The sequence below is a fragment of the Hylobates moloch genome, unplaced genomic scaffold (assembly GCF_009828535.3).
Source record: "Hylobates moloch isolate HMO894 unplaced genomic scaffold, HMol_V3 SCAFFOLD_23, whole genome shotgun sequence".
Taxonomy (NCBI): Eukaryota; Metazoa; Chordata; class Mammalia; order Primates; family Hylobatidae; genus Hylobates; species Hylobates moloch.
Window position 1 is genome coordinate 23026238 of NW_026652298.1, and position 17647 is coordinate 23043884.

Consider the following 17647-nt stretch of genomic DNA (forward strand, 5'->3'; position numbering starts at 1 on the left):
AGCTTCTTTAAGAGACACAAGGCCATATAAAGTAATATTTATAAAAATGTATTGTATTTATAAAATATACAAACATAATATGTATAACAGTAATAAAACAAAAATAGGGAAAAATAATTCTGTTATGCAGAAACAATGTTTCTATATCTCACTGGAAAAAGGTTAGCATACGAATGAAGTCAGTTCTGATAACTTAAGATGTACATTGTAAGCTCTAGAGCAACCACTAAGGGCATAGCTCAAAAATATACTAAAAAAATCATTAAAGGAATTAAATTGTTACACCAGAAAATATTCACTTAATGTAAAAAAAAAGCAGTATAGGTGGGGAAAACACAAAAAGATGAGATAGACTGAAAACAAAAAGGGAAATCGCAAGTTTAAATCCAACCATATCAATAACAACATTAAATATGAATGGATTAAACAACCTAATCAAAAGGCAGAGATGGTAAGATGTGATTCTTTTTAAAAATATACTATCTGAGACATACATTAGATTCAAAGATAACAAACAAAATGAAAGTAAAAGGATGGAAAAAGACATACCATGCAAATGGCAAAAGAGACCTGGAGTGGTGGTCTGGTTTGGCTCTGTGTCCCCACTCAAATCTCATCTTGAATTGTACTACCATAATTCCCACATGTTGTGGGAGGGACCCAGTGGGAGATAACTGAATCATGGGGGTGGTTTCTCTATGAACAGTGTTCTCATGGTAATGAATAAGTCTCATGAGATTTGATGGTTTAATAACGGGAAATCTATTTCTCTTGGCTCTCATTCTCTCTCTTGCTGCTGCCATGTAAGAAGTGCCTTTCCCCTTATGCCATGATTGTGAAGCCTCCCTAGCCACATGGAACTATAAGTCCATTAAACCTCTTTCTTCTGTAAATTGCCCAGTCTCGGCTATGTCTTTATCAGCAGCGTAAAAACAAACTAAAACAGTAAATTGGTACCAGTAGAGTGGAATGCTGCTGAAAAGATACCTGAAAATGTGGAAGCAACTTTGGAACTGGCTAACAAGCAGAGGTTGGAACAGTTTGGAGGGCTCAGAAGAAGACAGGAAAATGTGGGAAAGTTTGGAACTCCCTAGAGACTTGTTGAATGGCTTTGACCAAAATGCTGATAATGATGTGGACAATGAAATCCAGGCTGCAGTGGTCTCAGATGGAGATGAGGACCTTGTTGGTAAGTGGAGCAAAGGTGATTTGTTATGTTTTAGCAAAGAGACTGGCAGCATTTTGCCCCTGCCCTAGAGATTTGTGGAACTTTGAACTTGAGAGAGATTATTTAGGTGTCTGGTGGAAGACATTTCTAAGCAGCAAAGCATTCAAGAGGTGACTTGGGTGCTGTTAAAGGCATTCAGTTTTATACGGGAAGCAGAGCATAAAAGTTTGGAAAATTTGCAGCCTGACAATGCAATAGAAAAGAAAATCCCATTTTCTGAGGAGAAATTCAAGTCAGCTGCAGAAACTTGCATAAGTAATGAACAGCTGAATGTTAATCCCCAAGACAATAGAGAAAATGTCCCCAGGGCATGACAGAGATTTTCACAGCAGCCCCTCCCATCACAGGCCCAGAGGTCTAGGAGGAAAAAATGGTTTCATGGGCCAGGGCCAGGGTCCCAATGCTGTGTACAGCCTAGGGACTTGATGCCCTGCATCCCAGCTGCTTCAGCCATGGCTGAAAGGGACCTATGTAGAGCTTGGGCTGTGGCTTCAGAGGGTTCAAGCCCCTAACCTTGGCAGCTTCCACGTGGTGTTGAGCCTGCAAGTACACGGAAGTCAAGAATGGGGTTTGGGAACCTCCGCCTAGATTTCAGAAGATGTATGGAAATGCCTGGATGCTCAGGCAAAAGTTTGCTGCAAGGGCAGGGCCCTCATGGAGAACCTCTGCTAGGGCAGTGCTGAAGGGAAACATGGGCTTGGAGCCCCCACAGAGAGTCCCTACTGGGGCACTACCTAGTGGAGCTGTGAGAAGAGGGCCACTGTCTTCCAGACCCCAGAATTGTAGATACACTGACAGTTTGCACCATGCACCTAGAAAAGCCAGAGATACTCAACACTAGCCCATGAAGGCAGCCAGGACAGAGATTGTACTCTGCAAAGCCACAAGGGCGGAGCTGCCCAAGACCATGGGAACCCACCACCTGTATCAGCGTGACCTGGATATGAGACATGGAGTCAAAGGAGATCATTTTGGAGCTTTAATATTTGACTGCCCTGCTGGATTTCAGACTTGCATAGGGCTTGTAGCCCCTTCATTTTGGCCAATTTCTCTCATTTGGGATGGTTGTATTTACCCAATGCCGGTACCCCCATTGTATCTACAAGGTAACTAACTTGCTTTTGATTTTACAGGCTCATAGGTGGAAGGGACTTGCCTTGTCTCAGATGAGACTTTGGACTGTGGACTTTTGAGTTAATGCTGAAATGGGTTAAGACTTTGGCAGACTATTGGGAAGGCATCATTGGTCTTGAAATGTGAGGACATGAGATTTGGGAGGGGTCGGGGGTGGAATTATATGGTTTGGCTCCGTGTGCCCAGCCAAATCTCCTCTTGAGTTGTACTCCCATAATTCCCATGTGTTGTGGGAGGGACCTGGTAGGAGATAATTGAATCATGGGAGAAGTTTCTCCCATACTGTTCTCATGTTATGTTTTAATGAAAAATCTACTTAGATACCACGGCCCAGGTGCTAGGTATGCTCATTGCTATTGGATGTTATTGCTTTTAGGTATTTTCAGTGAAATATATCCTTTTAGAAAGGAAAAAAAAATCTTGAGTTCATACTGATAATTTCATTTCAGACTTCATTGTATAGATTTATGCTTGACTTTGGTTCTCTACCTACCTGTATGTCTTTTTTTAAGCTAAACATTTGTTTCTTGATACAGCAACTGAATTACCTATTTCTTTATCATCTAATATACTTATAATATTACTATTAACAATGCCAGTATTACTATTAACAATGAAACTACTAATGATGTTTATTTTGGTAGTTCTTTTTCTTAGAGTATATTCCATTAGGGATGAAGAGAAAGAATACTGTCTTTTGAAGTACAAGTTAAATATTCTTTATTTGAAATGCTTGGGACTAGTAGTATTTAGAATTTTGGATTTTGGAATATTTGCACTACCCTATGGGTACGATGCAGGCCTTTTTGACACTTTCAATAATATATTTATACCACAGAGAAGAAAATAAGCAAAAAATCCACAGTGAGTAATGCACATAGGTCTTGGCCTCATGTGGGGCAACGTGGGGAACCTGGTGTTGGTGTGTCTGGTCTGAACGTGTGCTACTTTATTACTCTTTGTGGATGTGCTTGCATGAGGGAATCTGGGCATGTCCAGAAAAGCTGAATTGCAGCTGAAGGGAGCTAAGAGGGTCTTTTTCTCTTAGGGTGACTGAATAAATTGTATGTTGTGTGCCAGTGTGTTGACTGCAATCATTACATGAAATCAGGTGTGAAATTTTTCACTCCTGGCATCATGTCAACACTCAAAGTTTTGGATTTCTGATTTTTCGGTTAGGGATGCTCAATCTGGACTTGAAAGAATTTTATTCTGTCTCCTACTAACTTCTTATGTAAGAAAGTCAGCTGATTCTAGAGGGAGAAAAGTACTTGAATCAATAGTACGATCAAAGGTGAAAATCCATGGGCAAGCTTTAAGTAGAAGTGTATTTCCTTAAGGAGCCTACTGTTTAAGCTAAATAAGTGATGATTGTGATGCTAGCCACTTACTGAAATTTCTCTTCTTGTTCCAGTTAAGAACCCCTGGATAAATATGTCTATAAATTTAACATTCCTACCTCCAAAGGTAGAGCCTGATTTCCCTCCTCAAGAGTGCAGGCTGGAGTTTTAGTGGCTTGCTTTTAACAAACAGTATAAGGCAGAAATGACAGTATGTGACTTCTAAGGCTAGGTTAAAAAGTATTGTGGCTTCCTCCTTGTTCTCAATCTTGATTCATTAACCCTGGGGGATGCCAGTTGTCATACTGTGAGGACATTCAAGCAGCTCTATGGAGGGGTCCATGTGGCAATGAACATGGCTCCTGCCTATAGCTATGTCAGTGAGCCCCCTTAGAAACAGATCTTGCAGCCCCAAACTTTTAGTTGATTGTGTTCCCAGTCAACATCTTGACTACAACCTCATGAGAGACCCTTAGACAGAACCAACTCACCTACGCCACTCTGAAATTCCTGACTCACAGATACTGCAATATAAATGTTTATTATTATTTTAAGTTTTGTGGTAATTTGTTAGGTAGCAACAGATAACTAATACAGAACCTAAATGTAGGTTTAAAGTAGGTGGACACTCACTGAAAGTCATTTATTACTCTTTGGTGAGGAGAGAGCTTTTTAAAGGTAGAGAGTACATAAGCAGGCGTCAGAATTCCAAGTATTGGGCTACAGAGGAATTGGTAAGTGTAGATAGTTGGTGAACAGACTGCCAAAGTATTAGTTACTGCCAAAGTAATGCATTCACTCCCTTGGGATCACCAACTGGATTTCCAGAAGAGTGAGGCTCTAGCTTCTGCCTTTTCTCTTCCTCCATACCTTTTCCTCATGCTCCTTGATCCTGAATTTGACACAAAACCTCCAGAGATAAACACCACAGCTCTTATAGCAACCTCCTTATAAAACTATTTTTCCTGAAAGAAACCAATGCATTCTGTATTTTCTTTGCTGAACAAAATGTAAATATCCAGGCATAAATTCTTTATGTTTTGCTTGTATATGGCTTGTATATGAATTATAGATTTAATTGTATCTACCATTGCTTTCAATTTCCCTAGCTAGCCTTAAATTCCCAATGTAAAATAGTTTAAAAGGTAGAATTTTTAGATTGCTGTGTCTTAATAATTTTTAAGGGATTTGACTTGTATTGTCCCTGTGATATGTATGGCATTTTTCTCTCCAAGACATTTTATAGCTTTTACAATTAGATTGTGTCCTTTGTTGTGATTCAATGTCTTATGCTTTCAGAGTTGTAATTTTTTGTACCCACTTCCATGGTATGGATCACAAAGGTTTAAAGTCCAAATATTCCAAAGTCCAAAAAAAAATTCAAAATCCTAAACACTGCTAGTCCCAAGCACTGCAAATAAAGAATATTCAACTTGTACTTCAAAAGACAGTATTCTGACTTTTCATCCCTAATGGCATATACTTTAAGAAAAAGAACTACCAAAATAAACATCATTAGTAGTTTCACTGTTAATAGTAATACTGGCATTGTTAATAGTAATATTGTAAGTATGTTAGATGATAAAGAAATAATTCAATTACTGTATTAAGAAACAAATGTTTAGCTTAAAAAAAGACATACGAGTAGGTAGAGAATGAAAGTTAAGCATAAATCTAAGCTATGAAGTCTGAAATGAAAATATCAGTATAAACTCATGATTTTTTTTCCTTTCTAAAAGGATATAGTTCACTGAAAATGCCTAAAAGCAATAACATCCAATAGCAATGAGCATATCTTGCACCCAGACTGTGGTCTCTAAGTAGATTTTCCATTAAAACATAACAATTTACAGAAAGTATGTGAAGAAATAAGCTAAACAATACCACAAAGATAAAATGAGCCAAAACCAACAAGTAAGCCACTTTTTTCAACAAATAGGAGACATAAAAACCCTAAAATATAGAAAGGACTGTTGTAGATTAAAACACATTTAAGATACATAACAAATACATACGATGTATGAAGCTTGATGTATTCTAATTCAAATTAAAACTTTCTATAAAAACATATATTTTAGATAACCTCAGAAATTTGAATATAGACTGGATGTTAAATGGTATAAAGAAACTTAACTTTTATTAGGTGAAATGATATTGCGAGTATGAAAAACTTTTTCTTATCTGTTAGAGGTGTGGGCTCAAGTATTTATGAGTAAAATAGTATGATGTCTGGGATTTCTTTAAAATACTCCAATAACAAAATCAGTTCATGTTCTAGCCAAACAGTCCAGAGTTCTACCACATAATATAATGTATAATCAATTTTCACAAGAGAGTTTACTGAAAGGCCGGGTGTGGCATCTCATGCCTGTAATCCCAGCACTTTGGGAGGCCGAGGCGGGTGGATCACTTGAGGCCAGGAGTTCGAGACCAGCTTGGTCAAACTGGTGAAACCCCATCTCTACTAAAAATACAAAAACTTAGCTGGGCATGGTGATACATGCCTGTAATCCCAGCTACTCAAGAGGCTGAGGAACAAGAAGCGCTTGAGCCCAGGAGGCAGAGGTGGCAGTGAACCGAGATCACGCCACTACACTCCAGCCTGGGTGATAGGTGGAGACTCTTGTCTGAAACAAAAACAAAAACAAAAAAGAGTTCACTGTAGACACACATAAAATGAACAATCACCATGTCTGAGGCCTATTTTTTCAATATATGTGAATCCCCAAATCAATGCCAACAAACTGCTTCAACTCAACATCCCATACACTCACAGATTACAGGATACCTCAACTAAAAACTTTGTTAAAGTTTTGATAGCTTATTTCAATGCCATTGCCTTCACCTACTAACAAAGTAAACCTAATAAAAGAGAAATAAAGGTTAGTCTGGCATGACTTGTTCTTAGTGATGCCTATGATTCCCAAAGAGCACTACATTCTTGCCTATGTCTTCCAACCATATATTTAATAACTTGTTGCACATTTTCTAAGGAACAACATTGAGCTGGTCATTTGTAATTCTCAAATTCCAACTTTTCCACTCTTTAAAAAATGTATTTATTAACAGTTTTATTAAGATGTAATTCAATGCCACACAGTCTATGTATTTAAAGAATATAATTCATTGTTTTTTAGTATATGAAAAGGGTTGTACAACCACCACCACAATCTAATTTTGGAACATTTTCATTCCCCCTAAAAGAAACCCTTTAACCATTAGTTGTCACTCACCATTCCCCACCCTCTAGACCCCCCATCTCTAATCTGTCTGCATAGATTTGACTATTACGGATATTTCAAATTAATGGAATCTTAAGATGTGGATTTTTTTTTTACTGCTTTTTCACTTTTAGAAAATAGGATATTATCTTTTAGCATCTCTCCAATATAACAAGACCTGTAAGATAATATATTCTAGTTCCTTCAACGTTCCAGAATGCCTAAAGAAGCTCACACTCCTCAGGTAGTAGGATAAGCATTGGGTTCCCAAGGCTTCCCTGTTTGACATCTTTACTCCTGTGACACCAAAGGCATTTGAGCAATCCAATACCCAGGGCCTAGGCCATTTCTTTGATCATCTTTGCCTCACATCACACCAACTACTGGTTTCAGCTTTTAATTTTCATGACTGTTCTCTAGACTTCCACTCCTGTCTTATCATTCTCTTCTTCTCTCACCACTAGTCAGGATATGCCATGGTGCCAAGAGCATATGAACCACAGGCAGATTGCAGGATGACAAGAGGGAATGCAGTAAGTGGGGAAACTGGATTCTGGGAATAGAGGCCTGTGTCTTTGGTTCCTTTAACATCATTGAAGGAACCAGAGATTATTTCATATATGCAAAGGCCAAATAGGAGATAGCCAATGCTAGACTGTGAGGCAGAAATGGATTGGAGCCAAGTTCGAAGTGGGGCAAAGGAACAAATAGGAAAGAAAAGAAGAAAAATTAAAATGCTCAGGGCTCACTTTACTCAAAGGAAGAAAAGACTCTTGATCAGTATAGGTCAGCTCTGGGAAGTGAGGGAGCAAATGGGCTATGGGGTTAGACAGAAGAAGTGCTTTGGCATGAAGTTTCTCTGCTTCTGACAAAGGATTCACACTGTCACATGTCCAAGCCTGCATTCTTCTGGCCATTAAACTGGATCCTGGGAAGAATTCTCTCCTCCTAGTCCTCTAAACTATATGCAAAAATGACCACCCATCACCAAGATATACAATATCAAACAAGCAAACAAACAATGAAAAACAAACAACAAAGAAAACTGCCTAAACCTTTCTGAAGTACTGTTTCATACTATGAAGGAATATGCCCTGTCTATTCCCATGGCTCCCAGCAGCCTTCTCCACCTCTGCCTGTGTTAGGCATTTCTTCTGGAAATAGGCAGAAGAAATCTTCTTGATCCCAGATGGTTAATACCCTTTCCCATCCTAGAAGTTTTTAAACCCAGAGGCAACTTCCAATAACTGAAATGAATAACAAGATATCTTCAGCAAGTGCCTCAGCCCTGCAATGTTGTTCCGGGGCCAGAAAAAAATGCGTAGTAAGCTAAAATAAATATGGTTTCTGAGATAAACCATGTATACTAGAATTCATAATCTTAACGTTACCATTTATTGCAGTTACTATTAACCAACTGGTATGCAATTATAGTAGTCTGATATTTTAACCTGCAGTACGGCTCTGCTGATATATCCTGGCTGATCATTAAGCTGAACTGATCAGAAACATTATCCTGCCTTAGGCCAATTATGAAAGTGACACCAGACTCCATAAAGCTGTAAACCTCCTATCAGGACTGGACATAACTGCATAACACTCTATAAGAAGGAAACATTCTTCTAAACCCTATAAAGCACCATATTAAAGGAGTTTTAAAGGAGAACAAGTTGAAAAAAATACTATGTAACCAAAAAGCTCTGTATGGTTATTAAAAGTAACATGTAAAATGACACCTATCATATTACACACAACAAACTCATCACACAGTAAAATTTCATTATAAATTCTAAGTATTCATTAGCAGAATGAAATTAAACTGAAATTTCTGTATGTTTTTCTATTGTGTGGTCCCAGAGATATTTAATACTTGCAAAATATATTATTTGTTCTGCAAATAAAAGCATCACAGTACCTTATAATGTCCATTCATCACTGCATCATGTAGGGGAGTAATCTGGTACATTCCTTTGATATTTACATCTGCTCCACCTTTTAATAGTTCACTTGCTGTCTGATAAAATCCTCCTACACTAGCTTCATGAAGTGCTGTCCAACCTATCATACAAAAAGATATGGCATTTGTTTATATTTGGCATCTTAATAATGTTTTGTGCTTGCCCTTAAAAAACAACTTTGATTCTAAGTTGTCTCTTTAAAAATATTTTGATTATATGAGTCAAGATAGTATCACCTGAAAGCACACTGTATTATTTGGTAGGTTCAATAAACCTGAAGGACAAATCAAACTCCTACCCCTCAACTCTGCTGTGCAAAAATGTGAAAAGAAACAAAATATTTGAAAGTAATCCTGACCTCTCCAAATAAATAGGCTGTGCAGGAGTCATTATTAACTCAAAGAGAATGCTGGTTGCAGGCTGCTTTTCTGCAGAGATGAGGGGAGAAAAGCTTTATTTCTAGTTCAAGGTACTTCCATTAAAGTATCCAGCTGGCTGGACTACATATCACTCGGTTCAAAAGGATATATTCATTTTTTCTCCTTCTTTACAAAAAGCTATTTATAGTAGTTTAACAAATCACAAACTGCTCCAAGAAAACCAGTCATACAGGCAAATATTCTTTTTCATTGTTGGCCAAAGACAATGGTATAAGTTATAGATATTTATTAAATTCCAATAAATCATATTACAGATGTAAGAAAACTTTAAAGTTGCATGTCAAAAGAGAATTTCACTAGCTCTTCTCAGAACACTCATTATAAAACAGGGATTACGAATCTCAGCTTATGTTTCTTAGTTGTTATGAGTATCACAGAATGTTTACCAGCATCCTTGGCCTCAACCCACCAGATGATAGTAGAAACTCCTATCCTAGTTCTAACAACTAAACATGTTTCCAGAAACTGCCAAAAGTCCCCTAGGGAAGGGGTGGGAGCAAAAGCACTCCAGTTGAGAACCACTGCCTCAGGGAAGGAGTTTCTCCTATAGTATTCATTACTAAGTTTTGAGGAAGAAATAAAGAGACCCCAAAATGGTAAATATATAGTTAATAAGGTTTTTTCCCTGTAAATTTCCTTAAAATGAATATGGCTTATTTAAAGCAAAAGTTATAACATTTATAATGTCTGTAGATATGATACATATGATAGCTATAGTACAACGGATATGGGGGAATAAATGGACTATATGTATTCAATGTCCTCATATTTCATATGAGGTATTATAATATTAACTCTAAGATGACTGTGAAACATTAGAGGTGTACACTGAATCCCTAGAGTAACTATGAAAAAATACTGCAAAGACAAAGAAAGAAACAAAAAACAGATTAAGCACATAGAAAACAATTAGTAAAATAGCAGACCTAAATCCAACCATTTATGTTAAATGTAAACTGACTAATCACGCTAATTTTCAATTAAAAGTAAGACTGTCAGAATGAATAAAAAAAGCAAAATTTTCTGCTGTTTACAAGAAACATAGTTTATTTTTGTTCCAAGTTTTCTTTTAGGTTAAGGTTGTACATGTGCAGATTTTTTAAATGGGTAAATTGTGTGTCACTGAGGTTTGGTGTACAAATGATCCCATCACCCAGGTAGTGTGCATAGTACCCAATAGACAGTTTTTCAACCCATGCCCCACTCCCTTCCTCCTCCCATAAGTAGACCCCAGTGTCTACTGTTCCCATCTTAAGAAACATGCTTTAAATATAAAGACACAGATAGGTTGAAAATAAAAGGATAGACAAAGATACAGTAAAAGGATAGAAAAAGATATAGTAAATAAGCAGTAAACATAAGAAGGCTAGATGTCTATATTAATATTATATATAGTAGAGTTCAAGATAAAGTATATTACCAAGCAATAAAGACAGACATTTCATGATGATGAAAGAGTTAATTTATCACAAGACATGACAATCACAACTTTATGTATCTAATAACAGAGCTTCAAAATATAAGGAGCAAAAACCACCAGAATCAAAGAAAGAAACAGACAATTCCACAATCACATTTATGAGGATTTTAACATCTCTCTAAAAAAAATAGATCAATGAGACATAAAATCAATAAAGATATAGAAGAGCTGAACAACATTATCAACACCTTTACCTAGCTGAAATTTATAAAACATTACATCCAACTAAAGAATAAACATTCAACTGCACCTAGGATATTCAACAAAGGAGATAATATATTATGCAATAATCATTTCTCAATAAATGTAAAAAGATCAAAATCATGTAAAATGTATCCTTCATGTTCTTTTTAGTCAAATTAGAAATCAATAACAGAAAGTTATCCAGAGAATCCCCAAACATTTTAAAATTAAACAATTTCTAATATAATCACTGGATCAAAGAAGAAAGCATATGAGAAGTTAAAAATATTTCAAACTGAATTACAATGAAAATAAAACATACAAAAATCTCTGAGATGCAACTACTAAAGTAGTTCTTAAAGGTAAATTAAAGCTTAAAATGCTTATATTAGGGAAAAAGGTACAAAATCAGTGACCTCATTTTCTACCTTATTAAAGCTAAAAGAACAAAGATAACCAAAATAAGTAGAAGGCAGAAAAAGAGGAGAAATCAATAAAGTATAAAACAAATAACAAAGACAACTAAAAAAGCCATAAATCGATTCTTGAAAAAAATCAATAAAATTGAATAATACGACTAAAAAAAAACCACAACCTACCAAAACAGACATAAGATGGAACACAAAATCTGAATAGCCTATACCTATTAATGAATTTATTATCAAAACTCTCCTACAAATAAAACTATAGGCCCAGATGGTTTCACTCCTAATTCTGTCAAACATTTAAGAAAGAAAAAAAAAACCTCAATGTTAGACAAACTCATTCAGAAAACAGAAGAGGTGAAAAGACTTCTTAACTTATGAGGCCGGCATAACCCTGATACCAAAACCAAAGGCATGATAAAAATATTATAAACTGATAATTATAAATCTATAAAGATAGATTTTTAAAAATCCTTAACAAAATATTAGCAAATCTTGATTAAAAGGATCCAGAAAAAAGCATTATCCGCCCCCAAAAAAATCACGGACAAAAGAATTATCCCTCCCCCAAAATTATAGGCCAATGTTACTCATGAACATAGATGCAAAAACCCTTATTATAGCACATCGAATCCAGCGATATATAAAAAGAATGATACCTCATGACCAGATACAGTTTATTCTAAGAATGTAAGGTTGGTTTAACATTTGAAAATCAATCAAGCTAATTAACCACATTAGTGAAATAAGAGAGAAAAATTACATGGCCATATCAATAGATGTATGAAAAGTACATGAGAAAAGTTAGCATCTACTTGATTTAAAAAAAAAAAAAACTCTGCAAATTAAGAATAGGCTCCTCGATAGAGACACAAAGAAACCTTAAAAAAATATGAATCCAGGAACTGGTTTTTTGAGAAGATCAACAAAATTGATAGACCACTAGCAAGACTGATAAGAAAAGAGAGTAGAATCAAATAGATGCAATAAAAAATGATAAAGGGGATATCACCACCAATCCCACAGAAATACAAATTACCATCAGAGAATACTACAAACACCTGTACGCAAATAAACTAGAAAATCTAGAAGAAATGGATAAATTCCTCGACACATACACCCTCCCAAGACTAAACCAGGAAGAAGTTGAATCTCTGAATAAACCAATAACAGGCTCTGAAACTGAGCAATAATTAATGGCCTACCAACCAAAAAAAGTCCAGGACCAGACGGATTCACAGCTGAATTCTACCAGAGGTACAACGAGGAGCTGGTACCATTCCTTCTAAAACTATTCCAATCAATAGAAAAAGAAGGAATCCTCCCTAACTCATTTTATGAGGCCAGCATCATCCTGATACCAAAACTGGCAGAGACACAACAAAAAAAAGAGAATTTTAGACCAATATCCCTGATGAACATTGATGCAAAAATCCTCAATAAAATACTGTCAAACCGAATCCACCATGATTAAGTCAGCTTCATCCCTGGGATGCAAAGCTGGTTCAACATATGCAAATCAATAAATGTAATCCAGCATATAAACAGAACCAACAACCAAAACCGCATGATTATCTCAATAGATGCAGAAAAGGCCTTCAACAAAATTCAACAGCCCTTCATGCCAAAAACTCTCAATAAACTAGGTATTGATGGGACGTATCTCAAAATAATAAGAGCTATTTATGACAAACCCACAGCCAATATCATACTGAATGGGCAAAAACTGGAAGCATTCCCTTTGTGAACCAGCACAAGATAAGGATACCCTCTCTCACAACTCCTAATCAGTGTAGTGTTGGAAATCCTGGCCAGGGCAATCACGAAAGAGAAGGAAATAAAGGGGATTCAATTAGGAAAAAAGGAGGTCAAATTGTCCCTGTTGCAGATGACATCATTGTATATTTAGAAAACCCCATCGTCTCAGCCCAAAATCTCTTTAAGCTGATAAGTAACTTCAGCAAAGTCTCAGGATACAAAATCAATGTGCAAAAATCAAAAGCATTCCTATACACCAATAATAGACAGAGAGCAAAGTCACGAGTGAACTCCCATTCACAATTGCTACAAAGAGAATAAAATACCTAGGAATCCAACTTACAAGGGATATGAAGGACCTCTTCAAGGAGAACTGTAAACCACTGCTCAACGAAATAAGAGGAAACAAACAAATGGAAGAATATTCCATGCTCATGGATACGAAGAATCAATATGATGAAAACGGCCATACTGCCCAAGGTAATTTATAGACTCAATGCCATCCCCATCAAGCTACCAATGACTTTCTTCACAGAATTGGAAAAAACTACTTTAAAGTTCATATGGAACCAAAAAATAGCCCACAGAGCCAAGACAATCCTAAGCAAAAAGAACAAAGCTGGAGGCATCATGCTACCTGACTTCAAACTATACTACAAGGCTACAGTAATCAAAACAGCATGGTACTGGTACCAAAACACATATATAGACCCACGGAACAGAACAGAGACCTCAGAAATAATAGCACACATCTGCCACCATCTGATCTTTGACAAACCTGACAAAAACAAGAAATGGGGAAAGGATTCCCTATTTAGTAAATGGTGCTGGGAAAACTGGCTAGCCATATATAGAAAGCTGAAACTGGATCCCTTCCTTACACCTTATACAAAAATTAATTCAAGATGGATTAAAGACTTAAATGTTAGACCTAAAACCATAAAAACCCTAGAAGAAAACCTAGGCAATACCATTCAGGACATAGGCATTGGCAAAACTTCACGACAACAACACCAAAAGCAATGGCAACAAAAGCCAAAATAGAAAAATGGATCTAATTAAACTAAAGAGCTTCTGCACACGAAAAGAAACTACCATCAGAGTGAACAGTGAACAGGCAACCTACAGAATGGGAGAACATTTTTGCACTCTACCCATCTGACAAAGGGCTAATATCCAGAATCTACAAGGAACTTAAACAAATTTACAAGAAAAAAAAACCCCAACAAAAAGTGGGTGAAGGATATGAAGAGACACTTCTCAAAAGAAGATATTTATGCAGCCAACAGACACATGAAAACATGCTCATCATCACTGGTCATCAGAGAAATGCAAATCAAAACCACAATGAGATACCACCTCATGCCAGTTAGAATCACGATCACTAAAAAGTCAGGAAACAACAGATGCTGGAGACGATGTGGAGAAACAGGAACGCTTTTACACTGTTGGTGGGAGTGTAAATTAGTTCAATCATTTTGCAGGACAGTGTGGCGATTCCTCAAGGATCTAGAACTAGAAATACCATTTGGCCCAGCCATCCCATTACTGGGTATATACCCAAGGGATTATAAATCATGCTACTATAAAGACACATGCACATGTGTTTATTGTGGCACTATTCACAACAGCAAAGACTTGGAACTAACCCAAATGCCCATCAATGATAGACTGGATTAAGAAAATATGGCACATATACACCATGGAATACTACGCAGCCATAATAAAGGATGAGTTCATGTCCTTTGCAGGGACATGAATGAAGGTGGAAACCATCACTCTGAGCAAACTATCACAAGGACAGAAAACCAAACACCACATGTTCTCACTCATAGATGGGAACTGAACAATGAGAACACTTGAACACAAGGCAGGGAACTTCACCCACTGGGGCCTGTCCGGTCAAGGGGGTGCCTGGGGGAGGGATAGCATTAGAAGAAATACCTAATGTAAATGACAAGTCAATGGGTGCAGCACACCAACATGGCATATTTATACCTATGTAACAAACCTACACGTTGTGCACATGTACCCTAGAACTTAAAGTATATAAAAAAAAGAATAGACTCATCAATCTGATAAAGAGCATATATAAAAACCTATAGTTGAGGGAGGAGCCAAGATGGCCAAATAGGAACAGCTCCACTCTACAGCACCCAGCGTGAGCGACGCAGAAGACGGGTGATTTCTGCATTTCCATCTGAGATACTGGGTTCATCTCACTAGGGAGTGCCAGACAGTGGGCGCAGGACAGTGGGTGCAGCGCACCACGCATGAGCTGAAGCAGGGCGAGCCATTGCCTCACTCGGGAAGCACAAGGGGTCAGAGAATTCCCTTTCCTAGTCAAAGAAAGGGGTGACAGACGGCACCTGGAAAATCAGGTCACTCCCACCCTAATACTGCTCTTTTCCGACGGGCTTAAAAAACGGCACACCAGGAGATTATATCCTGCACCTCGCTTGGAGGGTCCTACGCCCACGGAGTCTTGCTGATTGCTAGCACAGCAGTCTGAGATCAAACTGCAAGGTGGCAGCGAGGCTGGGGGAGGGGCGCTCACCATTGCCCAGGCTTGCTTAGGTAAACAAAGCAGCCAGGAAGCTCGAACTGGGTGGAGCACACCACAGCTCAAAGAGGCCAGCCTGCCTCTGTAGGCTCCACCTCTGGGGGCAGGGCACAGACAAACAAAAAGCAGTAACCTCTGCAGACTTAAATGTCCCTGTCTGACAGCTTTGAAGAGAGTAGTGCTTCTCCCAGCACGCACCTGGAGATCTGAGATCGGGCAGACTGCCTCCTCAAGTGGGTTCCTGACCCCTGAGCCCTGACCCCCGAGCAGCCTAGCTGGGAGGCACCCCCAAGTAGGGGCAGAATGACACCTCACATGGCTGGGTACTCCCCTGAGACGAAACTTCCAGAGGAACAATTAGGCAGCAGCATTCGTGGTTCATGAAAATCTGCTGTTCTGCAGCCTCCACTGCTGATACCCAGGCAAGCAGGGTCTGGAGTGGACCTCTAGCAAACTCCAACAGACCTGCAGCTGAGGGTCCTGTCTTTTAGAAGGATAACTAACAAACAGAAAGGACATCCACACCAAAAACCCATCTGTGCATCACCATCATCAAAGACCAAAAGTAGATAAAACCACAAAGATGGGGAAAAAACAGAGCAGAAAAACTGGAAATTCTAAAAAGCAGAGCGCCTCTCCTCCTCCAAAGGAATGCAGTTCCTCACCAGCAATGGAACAAAGCTGGACGGAGAATGAGTTTGACGAGTTGAGAGACGATCAAACTACTCCGAGCTACAGGAGGAAATTCAAACCAAAGGCAAAGAAGTTAAAAACTTTGAAAAAAATTTAGACAAATGTATAACTAGAATAACCAATACAGAGAAGTGCTTTAAGGAGCAGATGGAGCTGAAAGCCAAGGCTCGAGAACTACGTGAAGAATGCAGAAGCCTCAGGAGCCGATGCGATCAACTGGAAGAAAGGGTATCAGTGATGGAAGATGAAATGAATGAAATGAAGCGAGAAGGGAAGTTTAGAGAAAAAAGAATAAAAAGAAACGAACAAAGCCTCCAGGAAATATGGGACTATGTGAAAGACCAAATCTACTTCTGATTGGTGTACCAAAAAGTGACGGGGAGAATGGAGCCAAGTTGGAAAACACTCTGGAGGATATTATCCAGGAGAACTTCCCCAATCTAGCAAGGCAGGCCAACATTCAGATTCAGGAAATACAGAGAACGCCACAAAGATACTCCTCAAGAAGAGCAACTCCAAGATACATAATTGTCAGATTCACCAAAGTTGAAATGAAGGAAAAAATGTTAAGAGTAGCCAGAGAGAAAGGTCGGGTTACCCACAAATGGAAGCCCATCAGACTAATAGTGGATCTCTCGGCAGAAACTCTACAAGCCAGAAGAGAGTGGGGGCCAATATTCAACATTCTTAAAGAAAAGAATTTTCAACCCAGAATTTCATATCCAGCCAAACTAAGCTTCATAAGTGAAGGAGAAATAAAATCCTTTACAGACAAGCAAATGCTGAGAGATTTTGTCACCACCAGGCCTGCCCTAAAAGAGCTCCTGAAGGAAGCACTAAACATGGAAAGGAACAACCAGTACCAGCCACTGCAAAATCATCCCAAATTGTAAAGATCATCGAGGCTAGGAAGAAACTGCATCAACTAATGAGCAAAATAACCAGCTAACATCATAATGACAGGATCAAATTCACACATAACAATATTAACTTTAAATGTAAATGGACTAAATGCTCCAATTAAAAGACACAGACTGGCAAATTGGATAAAGAGTCAAGACCTATCAGTGTGCTGTATTCAGGAAACCCATCTCATGTGCAGAGATACACATAGGCTCAAAATAAAAGGATGGAGGAAGATCTACCAAGCAAATGGAAAACAAAAAAACTCAGGGGTTGCAATCCTAGTCTCTGATAAAACAGACTTTAAACCAACAAAGATCA

At 38.0% G+C, this 17647-nt stretch overlaps 1 protein-coding gene across 2 annotated transcripts in view; it reads right to left on the bottom strand.

The window, feature by feature from the left end:
- The window catches only part of ANKRD31 (ankyrin repeat domain 31), a 175456-nt gene that overhangs the window by 97554 nt on the left and 60255 nt on the right, over positions 1-17647 (bottom strand). For both annotated transcript variants that reach the window (XM_032144985.2, XM_032144984.2), the window contains exon 11: positions 8839-8981. In XM_032144985.2, the coding sequence (XP_032000876.1) occupies positions 8839-8981 (143 nt within the window). The remainder of the gene's footprint in view (positions 1-8838; positions 8982-17647) is intronic.